The sequence below is a fragment of the Pelodiscus sinensis genome, chromosome 33 (assembly GCF_049634645.1).
Source record: "Pelodiscus sinensis isolate JC-2024 chromosome 33, ASM4963464v1, whole genome shotgun sequence".
Lineage (NCBI taxonomy): Eukaryota > Metazoa > Chordata > Testudines > Trionychidae > Pelodiscus > Pelodiscus sinensis.
The window spans coordinates 2,837,576-2,864,520 of NC_134743.1; the positions used below are offsets into that span (position 1 = coordinate 2,837,576).

At 57.4% G+C, this 26,945-nt stretch overlaps 2 protein-coding genes across 5 annotated transcripts in view; both read left to right on the plus strand.

The window, feature by feature from the left end:
- The window catches only part of LOC102449031 (scavenger receptor cysteine-rich domain-containing protein DMBT1-like), a 91,151-nt gene that overhangs the window by 60,128 nt on the left and 4,078 nt on the right, over nt 1-26,945 (plus strand). Inside the window, exon 18 of the mRNA XM_075914361.1 lies at nt 23,673-23,981. Coding sequence (XP_075770476.1) covers nt 23,673-23,981 — 309 coding nt within the window. The remainder of the gene's footprint in view (nt 1-23,672; nt 23,982-26,945) is intronic.
- Nucleotides 1,001-13,921, plus strand: LOC142823389 (uncharacterized). Of its 4 annotated transcripts, XM_075914410.1 has the most exons (5): nt 1,001-2,157; nt 3,159-5,955; nt 6,787-6,844; nt 7,341-7,666; nt 7,986-13,033. In XM_075914410.1, the coding sequence occupies exons 1-2, from the start codon at nt 1,632-1,634 to the stop codon at nt 3,659-3,661; spliced, it is 1,029 nt and encodes a 342-aa protein (XP_075770525.1). In that variant the 5' UTR covers nt 1,001-1,631; the 3' UTR covers nt 3,662-5,955; nt 6,787-6,844; nt 7,341-7,666; nt 7,986-13,033. The 4 variants fall into 4 exon arrangements, with proteins under 4 accessions (XP_075770525.1, XP_075770523.1, XP_075770524.1 ...); XM_075914408.1 differs by having other exon boundaries at nt 3,159-6,844; nt 7,986-13,765; XM_075914409.1 differs by having other exon boundaries at nt 6,787-7,666; nt 7,986-13,038.

The window sequence follows — 26,945 nt, forward strand, 5'->3', positions numbered from 1 at the left end:
GAGTGGTTGTTACCTTACCATTACTACTACTGGCGTCCTTAATAGTACAGGCCACAGTATAACTTCTCAGTTAATTAATAGCAACCTCTTAGGCTTAAATCTAACCCGATTATTTGTTAACCTTCAATCGAGTGGAAAGTCCTCTGAAGTTAGTCTGTATCCCCTATCCCTTGCAAAAGCCTTATTTAGTGCCCCACGCTATCTAGCTGGTTCCCACCAACCAGTATGGGGAACACCCCCTGAAGCAGTTTCTAAATGGAATGTAACTTCTTTTTTTAGTAACAAATATTTGAAGCCTGGACATTTTTGGTTGTGTGGCAATCAAGCCCATTCCCATCTACCTGTTAATTCGCGTGGACGTTGTACTTTTGGATATGTGACTATCAAAGGAGGAGGACTTTTTACCCTTCACAACCATGAACTCCAACCACGCTTTACGCGTCAAAAATGTGTATTAGGGAGCATTTGGGAGTCATTAAAGACTTGGTTTGAAAAGGCTGCACTTGCTGTGGCCACCTTTAATCCTCTTGAACATTTAATGCTTTGTGAACAGTTAAGTTTACAAGGCCAAGCGATTGAGCGCCTCGGCAACAGCACAGCAAAGGAACTCTCGTTGTTGTCGGACAAGCTTGAAGAGATCCGGACATACGTCATGCAGAACCGTCTAGCTCTAGATTATTTACTAGCAAAAGAGGGCGGGTTCTGTAAGTGGCTCGATGATCAGCCCCAAGCAAAAGAACTTTTTAACGGAAAATGTTGTATGGTAATCACTTCTGTACACCAAAATATAACTGATGTAATTTCTAATATTGATCAGGTTGTTCGGGAGGTGAGAGAAGGGCGATCATTCTTTGGTCTCACCTGGCTCATAAACTGGTTGGGCTTGGGTCGGTATAAGGATATTATTCTCCCCTTCCTTCTTAGTATTTTTTCCTGTCTGGTGCTCCTGTGTATCTCATGTGCATGCCTTAAGGCCTGTATCCGGCACACAGTCCATGGTGTCATGGTAGCAGAAGCAATACTCTTATCAACAAAGAGGATGAGGAGGATACTGTGTAACATTGAGCAGGTTGGTTCGCTCTCGGCCCTGGCCACGGGGGCATGTGAAAACAGGCTCTTTTCTGGCCAGGCCTCGTGTGCATAGCCTTCCTAGCCCAAGTTTACCTTCCCCTCAAACCAAAAATCTTGCACTATGTGACTTAAAATCAGTAAAAACCAGGGGTGTGTCTACACTGGGCCACTTATTCCGGAAAAGCAGCCGCTTTTCCGGAATAAGCCGCGAGCTGTCTACACTGGCCGCTTGAATTTCCGGAAAAGCATTGACGCTGTACTGTACAAAATCAGCCGCTATTCCGGAAACCGTAAGCTGCTCCCGCTCGGGCATTAGTCCTTTTTCCGGAAAAGCTTTTCCGGAAAAGGGCCAGTGTAGACAGCTTTTCCGGAAAAGCAGAAGAAACGTAAAAAAGCGGTTTGGATGGCGGGAGACCCCGTAGAAGCCGCGGACTTCCGCGTTACCCGAGGGCTTAAAGAGCCCGCACGCTACTGGCCGCACATGGCAGGAGCCCCCCGGAGACCTCCCTTCCCAGCTCTGCCACGTGGCAACTGTGCTGCCCAGCCACCTCAGCGCAGGCATGGCAGCTCGAGGTGGTCATCAGCCACCGTCACCTGGGGCAGAGGAGGAAGCCCCCAGGGGCTGGAAATGCAGGGCCCCATCCTGGACCCCCAGGGAGCTGGAGACCCTCCTGGACTTGTGGGAGGAGGAGGAGGATCTCCATGACCTGCAGTCCCGCCGCTGGAATGCTGAGCTGTACACTCGTCTGGCCCGGAACCTGGCCCAGCAAGGCCACCCCAGCCGCAATTGCGAGCAGGTCCGCTCGAAGGTGAAGGAGCTGCGGCTGAGGTACGTGCGGGCCACGGAGGGGAGGGGAGCAGGACCCGATGCCTGCCCCTATTTTGAGCGGCTGAACTCATTTCTGGGCGAGCCAACCCCGCAAGGCCCAGCTGTCCCCGTAGACACCTGCCAGCACCCCCCGATCAACCGTCCCTCCGAGCCGGAGGAGGGAGACAACAGTGGCGGCGCGTCAGGAGAGGAGGCCAGCGTTGCCACCCAGCAGGCCCCCTCCAGCAGCTCCTCTGTGGCCGGGGAGGAACCCACTGGTGAGTCTTTGAAGGTTACACTCCCAAAGGGCGGGGGGCAGAGGGCGGGGGGGAGCGAGAGCCAGGTGCCCGGAGGGGAGAGGGGGAGAGCATGTCACTCAGGCCACGTGAGCTGCACGCTGCATAGCATGAGGTAGTTAGCAGCACGTGCAACCACGTGCAGCCTGGTGACCGAGTGGCAGGTGGCCGTGGCAGGCAGCTGCAGGGCACGCCTGGGACCGTGCTGCTCACACACATTTCGGCGGGACCAGGGGGAAGGGTGGATGCCGGCTGGAACCGGCCAGGGCCCCAGGGACTCAGCCCAGAGCCTGCTGCTCCACCAAGGGGTGCAGCACAGGGAACGGCACACTTTCCCAGGCCTGGCTGTGAGGCACAGCCAGCTGCTCCTGGGATAAGCGCAGCGTCACAGTCCTGTGACCGTGGACCGCCACCGAGCCCCTCACCTGCTCCCAGTGCCTTGGCAGGTTCCCCACTGCGGCCACACCTGTCCCTGGGCTACCAGGCTTGCGGGAGGGATAGTGGGAGGGAGAAGGGCCCCTGAGTTTTGCTGCAAGGATGGGACATCCCCCCCACCCAGTCACCCTTCTGGTTCTGACCAGGAGATATCCCACGCGAGGGGATCTGAGCGCCCAGACCGCCAGTGACAGGTGTGCTCCCAGGCACTGCGTGGGGATGCATCTCGCTCCCTGTCAAACACCACTGATTAGCCCTAAGCTTTTCACAGTGTCCACCGGCAGAGAGTTCCACAGGTGAACGCAGCACAAGCACCCTCCCGCCCTGCACGGGGCCAGGATACAGACCGGTGCTTACAATACTGCAGGGAGGACCCTACTCCCAGGGGCGGTCCTTCTTGCCAACATACAACACGGGAGCAGGAGGGGAACCGAGTGGGCCCAAGCCACAACTGTGCGGTCACCTGGGCTCCGGGGTGGAGGGCATGGAGGTGTGGGGACAGTGGACGGCCTGCCTGACTGACCCGTCCTTTCTTCTCTTCCCTGCAGCGGGACCCAGCACCAGACCCGCGACTCCAGCAGCAGCGGCACCCCCAGCTGCCCAAGCCCGGAGGCCCAGGCTCCGACACCGGGACCAGCTGCTTCCGCGTCATGTCACTGTGGTGGAGGGGATCCAGACCTCCATTGCGGAGCGTGTGCAGGGGGACCAGGAGTGGCGGCAGGAGGGATGGGCTGCGTTCCTGGAGGAATGCCGCGAGATGCGCGCTACAATGGGCACCCTGACGGCACATTTAATACATGCCATCCACTACGGCATGGCCGGACCGCATGCCCCTGCCATCCCTCCCGGAGCACAGCCCATGCCCCCTCCTATCCCTGCTCCTCTCCCAGCTCCTGCTCCTCTCCCTGCTCCTGCTCCTGACCCTGACCGTGCTCCTACTCGTGCTCCTACTTGTGGGCACCTCAGCGTGCAGGCTGCCCCAACGCGGTCTGCCCAGCGTGGGCAGGTCCGCTCCCAGAGGGGCGCTCGCAGGGGCCACCCGTCCCAGTAACTGCCCCGCCCCTCTCCCAGATAAAGGTCCCCTCCCTCCTTCTCCCAGGTAAAGGTCCCCCCCCCTCTCCTTTGTAAATAAAAAGTTCTGTTTTCATTTGAATCTTGTGTGGTTATTGTGTTCCTCTAGTAACTGTACAGAAATTATGTGAGATGCCAATTAGCCACTTCAATTTAAGAGGGTTACAAACTGTGGACAACAAATTCATGACTCTATCACCGGGGTGGGGGGGCCCTTTTTCAGTGGTCATTGGTTTGCGGCGCATAAAGAAATACAGAGACTTTTCAGTAAAGATGTAAACCAGAAACTATATTTACATAGCAACAAACAAGCAGAAAAAAAATGGTTAAAAGATGCAGTACAGTACAGATTCAAAAACATAGTTAGGCGCAGGGAGGCCACCTCAATCCTTTGGTCCTTCCGGGCCTCAGGAGAGGAAGAGCCAGGAGATCCCTCGACGGACGATGATGGTGAAGCTGGCCATGTCAGTCCTTTGGGCCTTCCGGGCCTCAGGAGAGGAAGAGCCAGGAGATCCCTCGACGGACGATGATGGTGAAGCTGGCCATGTCAGTCCTTTGGGCCTTCCGGGCCTCAGGAGAGGAAGAGCCAGGAGATCCATCGAAGATGGCACTGATGTGAGCCTTCCGCACAAGTCCCAAATCCTGTTGGCTGTTCTTCAGGACGGCGATGGTGGCCTAAACCCTAGCCTAACTTAAAAGGAAAACCCTAACTACGCCCGACGCACCCGACGAACAGACTCGATGACAGCCGATGTGCTGTGACCCGACGCTTTACTATACTATGGGGGGGGGGGGGGAGGTAAGGGGAGGAGGTGGGGAAGGGTAGGAGCTGGGACGGAGTACTCTGGGCTGACCCAAGCGACCCTGCTACAGGGCTTGGGCAAACATGTCCACCAGGGCCTCTAATGCGCACCGCCTCCTGGCGCGCCTGGCGGATGGCAGCTGTGTCGGGCTGGTCCAAGGTCTGTGCCTCAGCTGCCACCCATGCAGGGAGGAAGGCCTCCCCACTGCGCTCCACAATATTGTGGAGCACGCAGCACGCGGCCAGCACCTCCGTTGCATTCTGCTCACCCATGTCGAGACGGGTGAGCAAACAACGGAAGCGGGCTTTTAAGCGTCCAAACGCCAGCTCCACTGGGTTTCGGGCCCGGTTGAGGCGGTCGTTGAACCGGGCCTGGTTCTGGTCCGGCTGCCCCGTGTAGGGCCGCATGAGCCAGGGCATCAGGGGGTAGGCCGCGTCCCCAACGATGCAGATGGGCATCGGCACATCCCCGACAGTCAAGTCCCGCCGGGGGAAGTAGGTGCCCACCTCCAACCTCTGAAACAGTCCTGAGTTCCGGAGGATGCGGGCATCGTGTGCCCGGCCGGACCAGCCGCCGTAGATGTCCAGGAAGTGGCCCCGGTGATCCACGAGGGCCTGCAGGACGATGGAGCAGTACCCCTTTCTGTTCATAAAGTGGGCTGCTCGATGCTCCGGGGCCCGGATGGCGATGTGGGTGGCGTCCAGGCCTCCCCCGCAGTTGGGGAACCCGAGGGCAGCGAAGCCGGCCATGGTATCATCCACGTCGCGCAGGCGGATGATTCTCGGGAGCAGGACGTTGTTGATGGCGTGGACGACCTGCAGAAGGGTGCCGAGAAACACAAGGGAACACATTACATACAGCCAGGGGTGAGTGTGCACTCCCTTGGGTCCCCCCCCTTGATTCCCTCTGTCCACACACACACACACACACACACACACACACACACACACACACACACACACACCAGGACCCCCCTCGCCCTACGCTCCCCCCCACCAGCGGGCCTGTGCAAGGGAGGGACGACCGAAACCCCTGGGCAACCCAGCCTGGAGTCTTGGGTGTCCCTGGGCCTGGAGTGGAGCACCCTCCCCCCATCCCACTCCCCCTGGGACTTACCTGGATGACGATCACTCCAACAGTGGATCTTCCCACCCCGAACTGGTGTGCCACCGAGCGGTAGCTGTCCGGTGTGGCCAGCTTCCACAGTGTGATGGCGACCCTCTTGTTGACGGGGATGGGTGCCCGCAGCCGGGTGGCGGTTCTCTGCAGCGCGGGGGTGAGCCAGGTGCACAGCGTCAAGAAGGTCCGTTTCCTCATCCGAAAATTCCAGACCCACTGGTAGTCGTCCCATCGTCCGAGGACCACACGGTCCCACCAGTCGGTGCTCGTCTCCACAGTCCAGATGGACCGGTCTATCGTCGGGTGCTGATGCCACGCGGTTGCCAGGACCTCCCTGGTGAGGGAGTCCAAGGTGATCTCTGCCTCCTGGTACATGAACACCAGGGTACCAGCCTGCAGCACGAGCTCCAGGCACCTGTACAGGTCCAACAGGGGCCCGAGCAGGTACATGGCCACCCACGGCTCCATAGCAGACAGAGCAGGGCAGAAAAAAGAAAATGCCAGAAAAAGCAGTTGGGGGGCCAAAGGGTGGTTTCCCCAAAACTCACAGGGCAACCACCGACCCTGTGAAGGGTGTCAGTCCCTGGCAGAGGCCCCAAGGCACGGGAGCACGAGACCAACGGCTGCCCGGCGAGACCCCTTTAACCACGCATCTGGACGGAGCTCCGGCCCCGCCCCCGGAAAGGTCTGGTGGCCTTTGCCCTTTTCAAAATGGTTCCGGGCTTTTTGCTTTTCCGGAAAAGCGCGCCGCCAATGTAGAAGCGCTTTTCCGGAAAAGCGCATCATTATCACGGAAACTCCGAGGCCAACGTAGACGCTCTTTTTCTGGAAAAGCTGAAAAGAGAATAGTATTCCGTTTTAAGCATTTCCGGAAATTCATGCCAGTGTAGACGTAGCTCAGGAGTAAGACACCAGGCAGGTAAAGGTCATACAAAGTTCGCGCCACTCAAGGGCCATCTCACCCCCTCCCCTTCCCCCTCAGCCTGTCACTAGGCAGACTGAATCTGTCAAGCCTATCACAACTAGGCGCGGGAAAGCTCTTGCTCTCTCTATAAAGCAGCTACCCCTTCTGCATGCAGTTGAGGGTTCCCGAACATTTGGAAGGCAGAACACGAGCCAGGTTCTGAGGGCTGATCACCCGAGGACCCCCTCCCGCTCACCGAATCTACCGAATCTTTTGCAGAGCGTGACGAATAACGAATATGCTGTTGTCTCTGTTGTCTCTTGTATGTCTGATAAATGTAAGTATTGCTGTGTAAAGCTAGTTAAAGGTTTGATAAATAATAGTGTTAAGAGTAAGTTAGTTAGAAGTTTGTTAAATAGTACAGTTAGGAGTTTAAATAGATGTTAAACCTCATAAGTGAAATTAATGTAAATATAACTGATAAAAATCCCTGGGTTGTTATTGATAATTACTTAGACTTAGAGAAACCCCAGGGCATCTTCCTCTATTGTATTGCAGTTTGTTTATTGTTACTGTTAATAATTATCTGGCACCCACGCATGTAAAAAGCTGATAAATAAAAAGTTATAGTTAAAAGCATTTTAATAAACGTTAAAAGATATTCAATACAAGGCTGCCTGTTTCTGCACCTCTCTGGGGCTGGCCACATTCTCGAACCTTCCATTTTACCTCCACAGGGGAGAGTGGGGGATCAAGTCCCCTCCACCAGCCAGGTTATGCCTCCCCAGGTTGCACTGGGGCACTTCCCCAGCTAACGCCCCCCTTCCTTGCAGAGCCCTTTGCGCTGCGGCTGGTGGACGGCCCAGGGAGGTGCGCCGGGCGGCTGGAGGTGCAGTATGACGGGGAGTGGGGCACCATGTGCGATGACCACTGGTCCGATTCCAGCGCCAACGTGGTGTGCCGGGAGCTGGGCTGTGGCACGGCTGAGCCAGTGGCACCAAAGCTGAGGGACCGGCCCCGCTTTGGCAAGGCTACGGGGAGAATCTGGCTGGATGACGTCCGCTGCAAAGGCACCGAGAAGACCCTGCAGAACTGTGCCCACCACGTCTTGGGCTACCACGACTGCACCCACCATGAGGACATCAGCGTGGTCTGCCAGGTACACGGCCATGCACAGGGAGAAGGAGCCCCTTTCTGGGAGGAGAGTGGGGTCCAGGGTGATAGAAGGGAGAGGGTTGGGAGCCAGGACTCCTGGGATCTGTCTCAGCCCTGGAAGGGGAACAGGAGCAGGAGACAAAACAGGGGACGTGGGAGCCAGGAGTCCTAGGACCAGGCAGGGCCTAGCTCTAGGCACTAGCTATGTGGGTGGCGGGGTTGGGGGAAGTGCCCAGGTGGGTGAGGGGTCAGGAACTCCTTGCATCCCTGCCCAGGCCTGCAGGCAGGGCTCCCTAACCGCCCGTGCTCTCTTCATCCTGCAGGAGAGCTGAGCCATCCACAGCTCCTCCGTGGCCTCCCATGGCTCCCCTGCTGTCTGAGCTTCCAACTTCCTGGCCCTACCTGCCCAGCCTGGGATGAACACAGGGACCCAGAGCATTCCTCTGCCCCCCATGAGACACATTCTGTGGGCTCTGAGCCCTGGTCCCCGAGGGATGCAGCACGAAGTTGGCACACACCGGGGCGGGTATCTCATTAGCAGTGGGGCAGCTCGCCCTGGCATCCCCCCGCCATCGGAACAGGAATTTCCAGGTCCCTCATTCCAACCCCGGCCAAGGAGGGGCCGTCCCTGATGGATCCCACCATTGCTGGGGTGGGGCTGCACCTCTTTCCCGGGGTGCAAGATGGCCCCTCCCCGCAGGTGTCTGTGCTACATGGCCAGGCTGGAGCCCTGGGGGAGACCCTCATGTCACAGCCATCTCGACTGCACAGATGCAAATAAAGAGCTGAATCCGCTGGAGGACTCGTGTCTCCCTGCGGCTGCCGAGTGCTCGGTAGGATCCCAACCCACAAAACCGAACACCCTGGCCCTGCCCACCCTTTCTCTGAGGCCCCGCCCCACTCCAACATGCCCCGCCCCACTCCAACATGCCCCGCCCCCACTGTTCACAGGCTCATTTTCCCCTGGCTGCCTCAGGAGGCTGGGGTGTGGAAGGGGATGAAGCTCTGGGATGGGTCTGGGTACAGGCGGAGGCTGTGGGCTGGGACCAAGGAGTCCCAGGAGGCGGATCAGGGCAGGAGCTGGGCTTTATCCGCTTTAAGCCATGCCTGGAGCTGGGACACTACTGAGCAGTAACAAGTTTGACCTCGGTCTCAGCTCATAGGAGCGATAAGAACGGCGCTGAGCCAGGTTCGTGCCCACCCGGTAAACAATTGGAGTGTAACTAGTGCGGGGAGTTTCCTGTCCGGTGAGTCTCTCCAGGGACCTAAACCTTGAGGAGTGCCCTGCATCCCCGTAGCTGGAGCCACGCCCACTGCGGCCCGTGCGAGGTGACCGGAACGGGACTCCCTGCAGAGCTGAACAGGCGGAAGCATTTCTAAGTGCCTGTTACTCTCCTGTGCATTGCTTTGCCTCTGCTGATTGGGGTATTACTTTGCAGTAGCTGGGTAACCATGTGGCAGTCTTAAGCCTGTAATAGCAGTGACACAGTGAGATCAATAACAGCAACTCTCTGTCCCTAACCGACTCTGTCTTGAAGTGAATCCACAGCCCTGTTGGGCCCTGCCCCTGTGACTTGACAGGACCCCTTGGCTGCCCCGATGTGTAGCAGCTGGAAGGGGACACGTGGCTGCTCCTGGGGGGGCGTGTGGAGCCGGGGCAGGTAGGAGCCTGTCTGTGCTGCTGGACTTTTAACACCCAGCGCCCAGCCAGGCCTTGCCTCAGCAGGGGCCATTCCTGAGAGCTGTGGGCAGCTGCCTCCAGAACTCATGCCCAGACAGCGAGTGGGAGTCCCGGCCTCAGCCAGTAGCTGGCAACGGTCTGCCTGGCAGCACACACCGGCCTCTGCGTCCCGGGGCTGAGCATAGAACCCAGGGTCCTGCTCCCAGTGCCTTGCTCTAACCACTAGACCTCACTCCCCTCCCAGATACCTGTTCTCAGGAGCTGCCCCTGTTTGCTCACGTAGATGGAGCTGCCCTTGGAGCTCACTCTGCTCCGACAGCCGTTGCGTGCTGACTGGGAGGCACGGCTGGAAATGGGGCCCACGCCCAGGCAGCTGCTATGAAGCCTCAGAACACCCGTGTACCAGCATGGGGAGGCTCAATGGGAGTCAGCCTCCCTCTACACAGACGCCCTTAAAACACCGGCGAGACTCCATTTCCCTTTGCCAAGGCCACACGGCCTCTTTTCCAAGGTACCATGTTACCGACGTGTCTGCTCGCTCTGGTCTTTGCGACAGCTCCCTGGGCCTGACACGGGCTCCCTGGCCTGGAAGTGCCAAGAACACCTCTGGGGCCTTTCGAGAACTTCCACGTGGCACCAGCTACCTTCCCGCCATCTGGGGCAGCGCCTGGTTGCAGCAGGAGGTTTCATACCACAGAGGGGGGTTCTGCAGGGTCCTGTCTCAGCACCTGCAGAGCTCTTGGGAGAACGTGCACGTCCTGCGCTTCTAGGCCCTTAGGACTTGCCTCAGAGGCTCACAGCGACTCTCAGCCTAGTCTCTCTCCCTTTCTGGGGGCAGGCGGCCTGCTGGGCCACCTTCCCCATAGGCCAGTCCATGCATTTGTCTCCATCTTCCCTCTCGGGCAGGGGGATGTCTCTGTAGTGGTGCAGGGAATGTTGTGTGGTTCCAGCAGGTGTTCTGATTAGGCTGCTTCTTTGCTTCTAGCAAGCTCTTAATTGGCTCCAGGTGACCAGGCTTACTTGGTTCTAGCACATTCCTGGTTGCTCTGGAGAAACGCTGCCTTGGGCATTGGGCACAGAAATCTCTTTATCCCGTGGCCAGTGGACTTGCTTCCACCAGACTCCTGCAGCCAACCGGTGTGGGGCTGTCACACTCGTTGTTGGTTAATGTACCAGTCTGCTCCGAGGTCTCCTCTGCTGTCAGACCTCAGTCTGGGGCAGTTCCTCAGATCTGCCGTCTTAACGAAACTCTTGGCTGTGGTATCTCCCCAATAGCCCCTCCAGCGAAGACTGATGCAAACAATTAATCTAACTTCCCCTCGATGGCCGTGCCTTCCTCGAGTGCTCCTTTAGCAACTCGATGGTCCGATTCCCTCCGAATATCAGTAAGAATCAGGCTTCTGCAGCCTTTTGATGCTTTAGATCAGGGGTCTACAACCTATGGCTCTGGAACCAAATGTGGCTCTTTTGTCATTCCCAACATACACACAACTTTTAAAATTAAAATGAAAAATTAATTCACAAATTTAAAAATGCGCAGTCACTCATGTCGCTTGCATGAACCTGGATTCAACCAGTGGTGATGTAAATGTCAAAGAAATGTGCAAAAAGATGCAGCAGAAGCAGCAGCAGCAGCAGCAGCAGAAGTCCCATTAAATAAAGTCTGTGAGCGCAATGTTTCATTTATCCTCTTGTAACCCTTCTGCCGGGTAGGCCTGGCAGTAACCAGGGCTGGGTTCAATATCTTGGGGTCAATCTCACAAAGAACCGGCTCGAGCCCCCACCCAGTGATCTGGGAAATTCACACACCCCTGGGTGCCTCTGAGAGGCAATGCTTCCCCACTCGCAAGCACTGAGTCTGAGTGTAGGAAAGAAACATTTAATGAAACAGAGAGAGAATTCATACAGCATTAGCTTGGGGCTCATAACCCAAACATGAGCCAAGCCCCCACCCCAGCCAAAAATCACCCGAAGTCCACAGAGTCCGACATCCCAAAAGTCTCTGTCCCTGGTCTGTGCCACCCAGAGTCCCAAAGTTCACCCGCAGGGTTCCACCTCCCAACCTGGGTAGAAATGGGAGGATAGATGGGGGCACCTTATACGAAACTCCACCACGCTCCACCAGCTGTCTCATCCCAGCCCTCTGGACGCTCCACTGGGCACCTGTCGCCGCTCCTTGTCTGCTGCTGCCACTGGTCACCGCTCCTCGCCTGCCGCCGCTCCACACCACACCGCCGCCGGTCGCCGCTCCTCGCCTGCCGCCGCTCCACACCACACCGCCGCTGGTCGCCGCTCCTCGCCTGCTGCCGCTCCACACCACACCGCCGCCGGTCGCTGCTCCTCGCCTGCCGCCGCTCCACACCACACGGCCGCCGCTCCTGGCTGCAATAGGTCTAGCTCTCAGCCAAACCAGTGATTTCAGCTCTTTAGTCACCAGCTGGGCTGCCAAATGAATCCAGCTTTCACTGGACTAGCAAACAAAAAGATTCCTCAGGGAGTCTGCTTTAGGTTTGTCCTTAAAACAAAGGGGGAAAAGGTGCAGGTTGGGTCAGTCTTATAGCTCATACCTGGTAGGTGTGAAGCAGGTTGACAAGTCCTTTAACCCTTTCCCCCAGCTCTGTTCACTCAACTCTGGAAGGGGGGAGGCTTGTTCTTCCGAGACCTCTTGCCATGATGGTGTCTCTCCTGCAAGCACTGGTGGCATGTTTTACAGTTCCCACATTTAGGGGTAGCATGATTAGTTACCCCCACAACAGTCCCAAATTATGTACAAGTCTCCACATTCCATTCCAACACTGACCCTCCATCAGCCCTGGCTGAATGGGATTTCCATAGCCACACCTCGGATTCTCTCCTGAGCAGTATTTACATGTCAACAGTTAACAGTTAATTACCTTGCAGAGCTAAACAACTGTAGTGGGCACACCCACCCCTCCTTTTAGCTGGCTGATAGCAAGCAGCAGTTCAGCCCCTGCTTACATCCTTATTAATCATCATGTCAATGATCAATAATATTAAGTTGGATATTTTCAGATCTGCGAATGGGCGTTCTTATCTGGCTCTTTGCTGACCACTCGTTCTGAATTCTGAGGTAGGCTGGCTCTTTGGTTTGAAAAGGCTGCTGAGTCCTGCTTTAGAAATGCCGGCTCATCCCCACCCTGCCCCAGGAGGGTCTGATGTCACCAAGAACCACACGTTCAAGATTCAACGTCTTGTGAAACTGTGCACAAGTGACAGGGAACGGAGTTTTCACAGCAGAGCAGTGAGCACCTTGCCAGTGTGGAGACAGTTACAGCGCCGGGGGCGGGTTTACAGCGCAGTCATGTGCCAGTGTTGACTTGGCATTGGCATTTCGGCAATTGTGAAAGCTCCCTGCTTGGCTCGTGCTGCCCCTGCAGGCCCAGGCACACCCCCGCACAACAACACAGCCATGAGTCAGTGCCCTTTCCAAGGCTGAAGTTCTGAGCTGAACTTCCCTAGAACTGAAGAGGCAGCTAAAACAAAGGTGAAGGCCGGCTCTGCCTGGTTTTGCTCATGGGTAGAGCCCGGCGCGGATCCACAATTTTGTACTCGGAGCCACAGCTGTAGTTGCAAAAAAGAGCCGCAGGGATCCACATCTCTAGCTGGCCCTGGGTTCGCACAGACAGGCGCAGCGGGTGGAACTGAACGGCGGTTCCCTGGATGGGCCACTAAATTGCTGACAGCGTGTGCTCTCGGAGGGATTTCACTGGGGCTTTGGTGTTCCCTCTAATTCTTTCCATCCAGGTGTAGAATAAATGTTATTATGTGCATGGATCCATGTGCAGATGTGCACCACAGGAATAACACATACTGTCAGCTGTGGGGGCTCTGCCTATTAGCTGAGTGGCATTTGACTGTCCTCTGGGTGGTTGCCCAAACTCAGCTTACAGGGAACACTGCTGCAACTCTCACCTTCTCCCTGGAGCTGTGAGCCTTCCACAGAACTCACTGTGCATGTCAATAATTCACCCGTCACACCCAGTCACCTGTCCCCCATGCACCCTATTGCCAAGGGGAACAGCCCAACAGCAAAGCCACCTGCAGCGAGAGGCGCCTCCGAGGCAGAGGTGGGAACGGTGTCAGCTTCCCGGGAAGCTCCCAGAGTCTGGCCTGTCATGTCAAGACAAGAGACCCTGCCTCAAGCACCCACCCAGCAACGTGGGAAAATGTCCACTGGGTGCCTCTCTGAGGCAGATCTTCCCTCTCACAAGCACTGAGTCTGAGGCAGAACGAGTCTCCTTAATACCAAGCACCTGGCATTAATCTGAGCTGGCAGCACAAGCTGTATCCTACACATAAAAGCAGGAGCAAGACACCCACAGTGGGCCGTGTCCAGCTTTGGGGTCTTGAGTCCCACAGCAAGTTCTTGTAGGGGGTGCCCGCCCTTACCGCCCCGCTCACTGCTACGGCGCTGGCCAGCACAGACCGAGGGGGTCACAGGTACAGCTGTGTGAATTGTCCTCCCGTTGTGCACACGTGCGTGTGCAAACACCGTCACCATTCTTATTCCGCTCTCCGAGCTCCGAGGGCCACCTGCTCTCAGCTTCTGCCAGCCGGTCTCGGTGATTTGAGCTCAGAGGTGTCCAGCTCTGGGCAGGGAGGACAGAGACACCTGCTTCCCCCCCCCCCCCTCAGCTTCCAGCACTGACTCCTCATTGCATGAGGAGTAGCAGTTAATTCGAGGGAAGGGTTTTGGATTGGACTACCGCGTCTACACGCAGCAAGTTAAATTGGGCGACCGGCATTTTAAAATGGCGACCGGCTGCGAATATGCTAATCAAGCATGGGATATTTAAATTATTCATTAGCAACTTCGGTATGCTTCATTTGCCTCCCTAGTCCGAACTAGGGGGCCAATGTAGACATACTCTCGGGCAGGGAACCCACCGTGTCCCAGTTCCTAGAGCTCAAGGAACCCCGACCTGCTCCCAGTTCCTAGGGGCCTGTGGAAAAGTCACCTGCCCTCCCCCTGGTCCTGGGGCTCAGGGAGGAACCTGGGGGATTTGCAGGGGATTTTCACCAGTGAAAGAGCCTGAAAGTGGTACCTAGATCGGAACACACCCCTAAGTCACAGCTCACCCCAGGGAGCCATGGACCCGCGGCTCTGCCTCTGGCTGGGTATGTCTACACTACCCTCCTAATTCGAACTAGGAGGGTAATGTAGGAATACCGCACTTGCAAATGAAGCCCAGGATTTGAATTTCCCGGGCTTCATTTGCATGAAGCCGGCCGGCGCCATTTTTAAATGCCGGCAGTTCGAACCCCATGCCGCGCAGCTACACGCGGCACGGAGTAGCTAGTTTGGATTAGGCTTCCTAATCCGCACTAGCTGTACTCCTCGTGGAATGAGGAGTAAAGCTAGTTTGGACTAGGAAGCCTAATCCGAACTAGCTACTCCATGCCGCGTGTAGACGCGCGGCACGGGGTTCGAACTGCCGGCATTTAAAAATGGCGCCGGCCGGCTTCATGCAAATGAAGCCCGGGAAATTCAAATCCTGGGCTTCATTTGCAAGTGCGGTATTCCTACATTACCCTCCTAGTTCGAATTAGGAGGGTAGTGCAGACATACCCGCTCTGCTTTGGTGACAATGTCACTGGGTGCGTAAAGCGCCCGCCAGCCGGGTGTTTCCCTGGTGGGAGCACATAGAGCTCACCTGTTCTCGCCCTGGGCTGAGCCCTGCCCTGCTGAGTCCCCTGCACAGGGAGGGTATGTCTACACTACAATGTTAGTTCGAACTAACGGACGTTAGTTCGAACTAACTTTAATAGGTGCTACACTAGCGCTCCGCTAGTTCGAATTTGAATCGAACTAGCGGAGCGCTTAGTTCGAACTAGGTAAACCTCATTTTACGAGGACTAACGCCTAGTTCGAACTAGCTAGTTCGAACTAAGGGCTGTGTAGCCCTTTAGTTCGAACTAGTGGGAGGCTAGCCCTCCCCAGGTTTCCCTGGTGGCCACTCTGGCCAACACCAGGGAAACTCTATGCCCCCCTCCCGGCCCCGGACCCCTTAAAGGGGCACGGGCTGGCTACAGTGCCCGTGCCAGGTGCAAGCCTGCCAGCACCCAGCTAGCAGACCCTGCACCTGGCACGGCACAGAGCCACCCACCCGATGCCCCCCAGCCCACCCCCTCTTGCCGGGACCAGGCTGGCGGCTCCCGGGAGCTTGCCCTGGACCGCAAGAGGCGGGCACCCACCTGGGCTAGTGCGGACATCGTGGACCTCGTCCACGATCTCCGCACTAGGCACAGGAAAGTGGCCGTCTAGGGCAGGAGAGCTGCCAGCCTGGCCACCCAGGACCAGGTGTGCATGAAAATCAAGGGGGTCCACTGAGACCCCCGACCCTGAGCCCTGAGCTTACAATGGCCGTACTGGGTCAGACCAAAGGTCCATCTAGCCCAGTAGCCTGTCTGCCAACAGCGGCCAACCCTAGGGACCCTGGAGGGGATGGACCGAAGACAATGACCAAGCCATTTGTCTCGTGCCATCCCTCTCCAGCCTTCCACAAACTTTGGGCAGGGACACCACTCCTACCCCCTGGCTAATAGCACTCCATGGACCCAACCTCCATCACTTTATCTCACTTCCCTTTCAACTCTGTTCTAGTTGTAGCCTTCACAGCCTCCTGCAGCAAGGAGTTCCACAGGTTAACTATTTGCTTTGTGAAGAACAACAACTTTCTCTTACTAGTTTGAAGCCTGCTACCCATTCCTTTCCTTTGGTGTCCTCTAGTCCTTCTTTATGGGAACTCAGGAAGAACTTTTCTGAATGCACCCTCTCCACCCAACCCCTGCTTTTAGAGACCTCTATCCTGTCCCCCCTCCGTCTCCTCTTTTCTAAGCTGAACAGTCCCAGTCTCTGTAGCCTTTCTTCATCTGGGACCTGTTCCCAACCCCTGATCATGTTAGTTGCCCTCCCCTCTCCCAGCCTTTCTCTTCCCCTCTCCCACCTCCTTTTCCCAGTCTCCCCCAGTTTTTTTTCAATAAAGACAGAGTCAATGTTGGAAGAAACGTTATCTTTATTTTGTACATCAATAAGAAGGGGGGCTAAGGAAGGGTAAGTGGAAGGAGGTGAGGGAGGAATGGGGTACGAGCCCCCGATGGGGAGGACTGGGCTGGCTCTGCGGGCTTCTGGGGGTGGAAGCTCTCCTGCAGCCCCCCAATTACTCCCTCTCCCCAGATGGCAGCCTGCGGCAAGTGCAGCCGGGCTGATGGCCGAGTGGTGTGATGTGCCCAGTGTGGGCACTCAGGGCACTCCAAGCCAGAACTTCTTTGCAAGCAGGGCACCCCTTAGAACTGTGTGTCCGGGGTGGGGGTCGGGACCCTTTAAGCGCAGCCCTCGGCTAGCCTGAGACAGCATCTCCATGCTCTAAGTCCTCCTTTTATGCCCTGCCGGCACTGCTTCCGGCCATCCTTAAGCCCTGTTCAGAGTCCACTCAATGTGGACTTGCTAGTTCGAACTAGCAAAACGCTAGTTCGAACTAGTTTTTAGTTCTAGATGCGTTAGTTCGAACTAGCTTAGTTCGAATTAACTAATTCGAACTAAGTTAGTTCGAACTAGCGCTGTAGTGTAGACGTACCCGGAGTGTGGATCCGTCTGTGCTGGTAGGGTCCGATGGGGCTGGTCTGTGCACAAGGGTTAGGAGCAGGTGTAACATGCCAGGTGGTCGGGGCACCGCTGAGAGGGTCACATCAGGGAGAATTCTTATAGCCAGGGTTACTTACAGCCCTAGACTGGGGCCCTTCTCTATAAGGTGCCAAGCCAGCCACACACAAACCACTTCAGCTGCCAGTTTGGCCAGTAGGAAGTCACACACGCAATCCCCTTAGACACTCCAGCTTCACCCATGCCACAGCCGGCACCGCTCCTTACACAAAGGAGGGGTTATCAGACCGATCTCACTGACTCCGAACAGGTTCTCCTGTTCCCAAGGGCCAGCCCCAGTCCCGGCTCAATTTGTACCTCAGCTCTTACCCAAAAGTGGACACTGGGCCAGGCCTTTAGCATCTGAAATCTAAGGGTGTATTAATAAAAGGAAAGACAAGGTGGAGAATGAGATTGTTAAAGCGATCACATTACATGCGCCAGTCACCAAGTTCCTGATGAAGGCCTATGGAGTGTGTGTGTGGGGGGAGGGCATGTGATGGTTTCTTAAAAATCAAAAAGGGGGCGTGATGCTGAAAAGTTTGGGAACGCTGATCTACATTTGTTAGTCTTTAAAGTACTATCCCTGCAGAACAGCACAGGACATCAGGAATCATACACAGCGCAACAAAGCAATCAGTGAGTGCACAACTGGAGTGACACTGTGGCTACAAAAGTGGGCAGAGTCCCCGCTGCGTCACACGCCCATGGACACTCTCCAGGCTGGGCAGCACCGGACAGTGCGGATGTGAATGACAGAGCTGGGGAGTGTAACCAGTTCCCCCGAAGGTGGGGGGACGGGACAGTGAGTGGTGTATGCAAATGAGTAGGGACAGGTGCAGCTGGCACTGGGGTGAGTCAGGGTGTCTCCCCTCCAACTACCAGCACTGACCCCACAACAGGGGCACGACTGTGACTGCCCAGAAGTCGTGCACTCTACCGGCATGCGGCCGATCTCCAGGGCAAACCCCCCATCTCTCCCCAGTGACGCGGGGAGCGCTGGGTGTTCAATGCTCACGCTACTGAGTGGAAACGGGGCGAGGGGCACTGGGAAGAGCTGGAGGGGAAGGGACAGATGGGGAGCCAGGATTCCGGTCCAGACCCATCCTTGTCTTGATCCCCATTCTGCATGAGCCAGTGACCAAGCTTCTGTCCTCGTCTCTGGGAAGGGAGTAGGAACTGGTGTTTAAAGGTGGCTTAGGGGTGGGCAGGGATCTGTCCCTGACTCTGGGTCGAGAGTGGGGTCTAGTGGTTAGAGTGGAGGGACGTTATATTCCTTGCTCTATTCAAAGTTTACTGTGTGATTAGGAGTAAGTTAAGTCCTGTCTCTGTGCCTCAGTTTCCCTTCTGCACAGCAGGGACTCTGATTCTGTGCCCCTCTGTGGGGCTCAGCGACCAGTGGGAGATGGAGGCAGATGCAGGCGAAGGGCCCAGGGTCACGGGGGAAGCCCATTCTGCTCTGTTCTGCACTTGCTGGCGATGCCTCGCGCTGGGCTGGGCCTTCAGCCCCCGCAGCCCGGAGCAGGCGTCCCAACAGCTGTTTGCTTTGCCAGATGTGAGGCTGGTGGAGGGCCCCCACAGCTGCGCTGGGAGAGTGGAGGTGCTTGTGGCCGGGCGCTGGGGCACCGTGTGTGACGACGACTGGGACGAGAAGGACATGGCCGTGGTGTGCAGGCAGCTGGGCTGTGGACAGGCTGTGGGAGCCGTGAGTAGCGGCGTGTTCGGCCGAGGGCCCAAGTCACAGCCTGTCCTGCTGATGGACGTGCAGTGCCAGGGGAAGGTGGCGCTGAGGACCTGCTCCTACAAGCTGTGACGGAGCGTTGGGGGTCCCCCGTCTCCTGCACCCCGAAATGGCACAAACAGACTCCACCAGCCAGTAGAATTGAGGGTGGTTTATTGCTCCTCCAGGATACAGCATAGCACAGATGTGATCTGGTTACAGGAACTGGGGCTAAGAGGCCTCAGTTCCCCCTTTGAGATGGGGGGATCCCAGCCCCCTCCCCAGTTCCTTCTTCCCTGCTTTCCAGCCAGGAACTAACTAACTCTCCTCCAGCCCTGCCCCCCAGCCAGGGCAGCATCCACCTTCCTTTGTTCCTCTCCATGGGGGGTGGCTGGTCAGACTGGTTTGGAGCCCCCTTTGCATAATGACCAGACAGCAGAGGTCGCCACAGGCCTAGCAAGGCACCCCCGCTACGTCACACAAGCATGCGGAGAACCTTCACAAGCTGCGGCATCCACCTTGACCCAGTTCCTACAGCTCAAGCCACTCCAACATGTCCCCTGCCCTCACCAGGCCGTGGGGCTCAGGGTGGAATCTGGGGGCTTGAGGGTCCCTTTCGCCAGTGCAGAGCCTGCCACAGCCATACCTGGATTGCCTGTTAACAGTCACCCAAGCAGCACAGGGGAAGTGCGCAGGGCTCCCTGGCAGCTCGCCCCGGGGAGCCATGGACTGCGGCTCTACCTCTGCCTCTGCTTTGGGGAGGTGCCCCTGTCTGCATAAGGCGCCCGCCAGCTGGCTGCATCCCCAGCTGGGGCACACAGAGCGCTCCTGTTCCCCCTTGGGCCTGTGGCTGAGCCCTGCCCTGTGCCCCCACACAGGGAGAGGGGCTCAGTCTGAGCTGGCGGGGCAAGGCCTTGATGGGGCTGCTCGGTGCACCAGGGTTAGGAGCAGGGTGGAGCAGCCGATGGGCAGCCGGCCTGGGGCCCAGCACCGGTCACTGCCGTGTCTGGGCCCAGCTGCCATGGACTCTGCTCCTCCCGGCACCAGCATCCTGCAGGTGCTGTGGGGCTCGCTCCCAATGGTTTTGCCTGCTGGCCCAAGCACTGGCCTGGGAGTGTCTGTCTCCTTGGTACCTGCCCTTTGCCAGAGCCCAGGCCTGGATCCCACCCTCTGGCAGCACAGCATGCCCTGAGGAGAGGTGACCACAGCCGTGCTTTGGAGAGGTGGCTGCCCTAGGGCAGTTCCCAGCAGGCAACGGGAGCGAGGCAGCTGCCTGGGTTCAAGCACAGAACTAGATCAAAGAAGCATGGCGCTAGGCTATTCCTGCGGGGGACTCCTCGCCGTGGGGCTGTTCCCCTGGGAAGGTGACATCAGCTTCTTCCTCCAGCCCCAGCCGCTCTGGTTTGTCTTTGTGCTGCTGGTTCCATCCTGCGCTGGGATTTGCCTGGCACGGGGGAAGCTCGTTCTGCCCTGTTCTGCACTCGCTGACGATGCCTCGCGCTGGGCTGGGCATTCAGCTCCCGCAGCCCGGAGTAGGCGTCCCAGCTGCTGTTTGCTTTGCCAGATGTCAGGCTGGTGGGGGGCCCCCACGGCTGCGCCGGGCGAGTGGAGGTGCTTGTGGCTGGGCGCTGGGGCACCGTGTGTGACGACGGCTGGGACGAGAAGGACGTGGCCGTGGTGTGCAGGCAGCTGGGCTGTGGACAGGCCGTGGGAGCTGTGAGTAGCAGCGTGTTCGGCCCGGGCCCCGAGTCACAGCCTGTCCTGATGATGGACGTGCAGTGCCAGGGGACGGAGGCGGCGCTGGGGACCTGCACCTACAAGCATGCGGAGAACCTCTGTGAGCACTTCGACGACGTGGGGCTCGCTGGCCTGGAGAGCCCTGGATCAGGGCAGGGACGGGTGGACACCTGGGATACCGGGGGTGGGGGGCTGGGCTCTGACTGAGCAGCCTTGCTGGGTGAGCGCTGCACGGTCTGCCCTGGCAGCAGGGAGGGACCCGGCAGGTCCTGGGGTTGGGACAAGCAGGGCCTGGGCGCCGCTTCCTGGACACGGTCAGTGTCCACACAACCCCCCCGTGACTGACACCCCCCCGCAGGGCCGGGAGCCAGGGTTGCCAGGTGTCCGGTTTTGAACGGACAGTCCGGGATTCGAGCTTTCTGTCTGGGAAACAAATCGAGAAAATACCAGACATAGAAATGTCTGTTTTCTAATTAAGCATGTTTTATTATTATCATGAGTATCAGTACGTAGGGTACTGCCTGGCTGGTAGACATGCTCACACTGTGTGTGTCCACCAGCCAGACCGTATGGAACTACGCAGTGGAGAGGGCAGGGGTGGGGGGCAGGGCCGGGATGGAATCCCCAAGGCCGGACTCGCCCATGTGCTCTGCCGGGACCGTGCATGGGACAAGCAGCACCCCGGGATCTGTGTGAGCCCAGGCCAGCCCTGCTCCCCGCCAGCTGGTTCCCCTCCCTGCTTCCCCCGACCCCCTCCCGCCCAGCCCCGTTCCCCTCCTGGCCGGTCTCCCCCTCACTGTCTGAGATCAAGTGTGTCCAGTATTTTTTTTAAACCATCTGGTAACCCTACCAGGAACCAGGACTCTCGGGTCCATCCCTGCTCTGGGAGGTGTCACCGACACATGCTAGGGTAGGGCACCCACCTTGTGCCAGTTCCCAGACCTGTTCCCAGTTCCTAGGGGCCTGTGGGAAAGGCACCTGCTTTCACCGTGGCCCTGGGGCTCAGGGCAGAATCTGGGGGCTTGCGGGGCCTTTTCGCCAGTGCAGAGCCTGACTCAGCCATACCCGGATCCCCTGTGTATTAGCAGCCACCCAAAGAGACTGCAGACACTCAGTGCACAGCGCTCCCGGCTGCTTCCCACAGGGCAGGTGAAATTTCCTGCTGGCTGGCCAGGATTGGGTCATGTGGGGCCCTGGCTTTCTGCCGGGTGTCAGGGGTTGGCCAGAGCCGAACGCCACGCATGCTGCGTGGGGGGAGGGGAGAGGGTACTTGCACCTCCCCTGCGGGGGACTCAGCTCTCTGCCACCCTGTGTCAGGCGGGGGCTTGTCTCGGTGTCTCTGCCACCCAGGCTGTGAGCCCAGGCTGCTTAGTCCAGAGAGTCTGGGCCCCCGGCCCAGGGTGCAGGAGGCAGGCCAGGTGCTGTGCAGGGTTCGGACTTTGGCTTGTCCTCGCTGGCCGTGGCTGGACTCCACTCCCGCCCCTCTGGGCTCCCCAACCGCTCCAGCCTCCCACTCTGCCACCCCAGGCCCAGCACCACAGCCTGGCCCACCCTGTCCAGAGCAGAGTCCCTCCTTGGGCCCAGCCTGCTGGCTCTGGGGCCAGAAGGAGCCAAACCTCCCCGTGGGGGAGGCAGGGACTGACATCTGCAGGGTCACTGGCAGGCAGCGCTCTAGACCGCAGAGCTGTGCCCTGCCCCGGGACGTGCTGAGCCAGCGCGAGGTGCCGGGAAGTGCCCTTGTGACCAGCCCTCGGGCCGGCTCCTCCCTCGCTGGCCGGCAGAGCCCTGAGCAGGCCATAAAAGGGGCTGCCCTGGTGGGAGGGTGAGAGGCTCTTGGCACTGGATCGTGGCAGGAAGGAGCAGTTCAACGGGGCAGCCATGGACCTTCTGGGCCTCTGGCTCTGCTTCGGTGAGGGCCAACTAGGGGTGGTGCCAATAGGGTCCTCTGTGCACCAGGGTTCGGAGCGGGGTGGGGCAGCTGATGGGCTGCCGGCCTGGGACACCCCTAGTCTCCTGGGTCCCAGCACTTGTCACTGCCGAGTCTGGCCCCAACTGCTCTGGAATCTGCCCCTTCCAGCGCCACCTTCCCGCAGGTGTCGTGGGGCTGGGAAGCTTTGGGGTGCGAGGGCCCCTCTCTGCTCCTGACGGTTTCCTCTTCTCTCCCCAGCTGCCGGCGTGGGAGTCTCTGCCCTCTCAGGTACGTACGTCTGGCCCCTCGGCCCCTGCCCTTTGCCAGAGCCCAGGCCAGGATCCCACCCTGGTGTCACGGCAGGGCCTGAGCAGAGGTGACCACCACGTGCTTTGCAAAAACAGCTGCCCTAGGGCAGGTCCCAGCAGGCAGTGGGAGTGAGGGGGCTCCCTGGGTTCAAGCACAGAACCAGAGCAAAGTGGAGTGTGGCTCTAGGAGCGCCCGGGGGGGGGGGACTCCTCGCCGTGGGGCCGTTCCCCTGGGAAGGTGACATCAGCTTGTTCCTCCAGCCCCAGCCGCTCTGGTTTGTCCTTCTGCTGCCGGCCCAGCCTGCACTGGGAGCTGCCAGACCCCCTGCGCTGGATCCAGGGGAGCAGACTCTCAGCTGTTTGCCCACCCCCAGCAACACGGAGGGGCGCCAGCTTTCCACTTGCACAAACACCCTCTCTCCTCCTCTGGCCCTTCCCACCCTAGTCCTTGCCCTGCTCCTCTCTGATGCCCCACCCCCGCTGTACTGGCCCCTCTCTCTGTCTCACCCTCCCTCACGTGGCTCCGTTTTAGCACAGGAAGGGTGTGTGTGGGGGGGGGGGGGGGGAGAGGCAGGAGGCTTCATTGGTTTCCTGCCTTCAGCAAAATTTCCCAGCTCCAATTGGCCGGACACTGGGGACAGCGCAGGCAGTGGCTGCAGCTGCTCTGCAGTAAGAGTGCTGGCGAGGGGGCCGTGGGCTGGATCTGGCACCGTGGCGGCTGGATTTGGTCCACGAACCGCCTCTTGCCCACCCTGGGTTAGAGTGAGAGTGTGTGGGGGGCGGAGGGGGTTTCTATTCCCTGTGTGCACAAGGCTCACTGTGTGACTGGGGTAAGCTGAGTCCTGTCTCTGTGCCTCGGTTTCCCTTCTGTAAAGCAGGGGCACTGGTTATGACCCATTTCCAGGGACTCAGTTACCGGCCTCTGGCCCTGCAGCCTCTGGGCCCTTCCCCGCAGCCCTGAGCGGGCGTCCCAGCTGCTGTTTGCTTTGCAGATGTGAGGCTGGTGGGGGGCCCCCACAGCTGCGCCGGGCGAGTGGAGGTGCTTGTGGCCGGGCACTGGGGCACCGTGTGTGACGACGGCTGGGACGAGAAGGACGTGGCCGTGGTGTGCAGGCAGCTGGGCTGCGGGCAGGCTGTGGAGTCCCTGAGTAGCAGCGTGTTCGGCCCAGGGTCCGAGTCACAGCCTGTCCTGCTGACGGACGTGCAGTGCCAGGGGACGGAGGCGGCGCTGGGGAACTGCACGTATGAGGATTCAGGGATCGTCTGTGAGCACAAGGAGGATGCGGGGGCTCGTTGCCAGGGTGAGCTCAGATGCAGGGGAGGATTTCTGGGGTGCCAGGTTGGGGGCTGAGCTCTGACTCGTTGGCCTTGCTGGATGAGCGCTGGCCGGTCGGCCCTTGTGGCAGGGAGGGACCCGGCAGGTCCTGGGCTTGGGACAAGCAGGGCCTGGGCGCCGCTTTCTGGACATGGTCAGTGTCCACACAACCCCCCGTGACTGACACCCCCCAGCAGGGCTGGGAGCCAGGGCTCCTGGGTCTGTTCCTGGCTCTGGGAGGGGAGTGGGGCTGAGTGGGTTGGGGCTGGGAGCCAGGGCTCCTGGGGTCTATTCTGGCTCTGGGTGGGTGTCACTACACAGACTCGGGCACCCGTCTTGCCCCAGGTGCTAGGGCTGAGGGCAGTTGATTTTAACTCCCCCCCCCCCCCCCCCGATCAGTTCCTAGGGTCCGGTGGGAAAGACACCTGCCCTCACCCATCCCCAGGGCTCAGGGTCAACTCGGGGTGTGTGGGGCCTTTTCGCCAGTGAAAACCCCGACACGGTGACACCTGATCTGCTGCATGTTGACAGTCACCAAAGCAACACACACACACACACACACACACACACACGCCTCCGAAGTGTACAGGGCCCCCTGCAACTGTGCCTTTGCCTTGGTGAGGGTGCCTCAGTGTGTGTCAGGCACCCACCCTGTATCCTCCTGGGGGGGCTCATAGAACTCGCCTGTTCTCCCCCCCAGGCTGTGCTGAGCCCAGCCCTGCTGTGTCCCCCTGTACAGGGAGAGAGGCTCAGTCTGTCCTTGTGGGACTGTGCCCTGATGGGGCTGCTCTGTGCACCAGGGTTAGGAGCTGGGGCCAGCCTGGGCCTCCCCCGTTCTCCTAAGTCCTAGCACCCCTCAGTGCTGTGTCTGGCCTTAAGTGCCAGCCCCAGTGCAGAGCCCCACCTACTGGACAGTCCACAGGCCAAGAGACTGTATCTATTTGTGTTAGTCTCTAATGCCTGCACTGGGAAGTTATTTTGAAATAACAAGGCAAGCTCCACACAGCAAGCCCATTATTTCAAAGTAACAGGCTTGTTATTTTGAGCTAATGACTCCTGCTGAAATTGTTATTTCGAAGTAACGGTAGTGGGGACACTCAGCTGCTGCTATTTCGAAATACCTACTCCCCAGAGTCATTCAAAGTAATTACTCCCCAATGTCTCCTGGGGCTCTAAGTCAAGGGAGCCTTCCTTGGACTCATTTCAAGGCTTCCCTGCAGTGTGGACGTGCTATTTTGAAATAAATAACTCCCCAGAGCAGGCCAGGGCTAAGGTGCCATAGGACTATTAGTCATTTTTAAAAATGAAGAAGTTAGTCAAACAGAAATTAAAAGGTTCAGTGCCAAGGGTGAAATCCCTGCAAGCTACGTGGAGATTTTGCAAAGACACCATAATAGAGGCTAAACTGAATGTATACCCCAACTTAAAAAATATAAAAAGAGAACCAAAGAAGTGCCACCATGGCTAAACAACAGAATAAGAGAAGTAGGCAGAGGCAAGAGTGGAAGTTAAATTGTAGTGAGGAAAAAAGAAAGGAGCAAAAACTCTAGCAAATGAAATGTAAAAATATAATTAGGAAGGCGAAAAAATAATGTGAAGAGCGGCTAGCCAAAGACGCAAAAAGTACTAGCGAAAAACATTTTTTTAAGTACATCAGAAGCAGGAATCCTGCTAAACAGCCAGTGGGGCCCCTGGACAAGCAAGATGCTAAAGGATCACTCAAGGACAATAAGGCTACTGCAGAGATACTACGTGAATTGGTTGCATTAGTTTTCCTGGCTGAGGATATGCAGGAAATCCCCAAACCTGAGCCATTCTTTTGGGTGACAGATGTGAGGAACAATCCCAGATTGAGGTGTCATTAGCGGAGGTTTTGCAACAAATTGACAAATTACTCAGCAATAAGTCACCAGGCCCAGATGGCATTCACCCAAGAGTTCTGATGGAATTCAAATGGGAAATCGCAGAGCTACTGACTGGGGCATAACCTATCCTTGAATTAGCTTCTATCCCAAATGACTGGAAGATTGCTAATGTGACACCAGGTTTTTTTATAAGGGTCTAGAGGTGACTTCAGTACTGGGCCAACTGGTTGAAACTATAGTAAAGAACAGCATGTGCAGACATAGGTCAGCATAATTTGTTGGGGAAGAGTCCACAGGGTTTCTGTAAAAGGAATTCATACCTCACTAATCTATTGAATTCTTTAAGGGGGTCAACAAGCTCCCCCACTGAGGATCTAGATTTCCAGAAATCTAGGGTCCCTCACCAAAGGACCCTCACCAAATCAAGGACCCTCACCAAAGGCTCCTAAGCAAAGTCAGCTGCCATGGGATACGAGGGAAGGTCCCTCAGGGATTGGTTACTGGCTCAAGATGGGAAAAAGGAAACAAAGGACAGGGTTAAATCTTCAGTTTTCAGAATGGAGAGAGGTCACTAGTGCTGTCTGCCTGGGGCTTGTTCTGGGACCAGTCCTATTCCATATATTCATAAAATGATTTGGAAAAAGGGATAAACAGTGAGGTGGCAAAATTGCAGATGATACGCAAGTACTCAGGGTAGTTAAGTCCCAGGCAGACTGTGACTGGGTGACCGGGCAATAAAATGGCAAGTGAAATTTAACGCTGATAAATGCAAAGTATTGCAGATTATAAAATGTAATCCCGACTAGACATATAAAATGATGGGGTCTAAATTAGCTATTCCTGCTCAAGAGAGCGATCGTGGAGTCATTGTGGATAGTTCTCTGAGCAGCAGTTGAAAAAAAAAGCAAACAAAATGCTGGGAATGATTAAGAAAGGGATGGACTAGGGACCATGGGCTATAATAGCAGAGAAAAAGGAGGGACAAGGCAGAACGGGGAGGCAAGATCAAATCAGTATCGTAGATGCCTATATACAAATGCAAGACGCATGGGTAATAAGCAGGAAGAACTGGGGGTATGTCCACG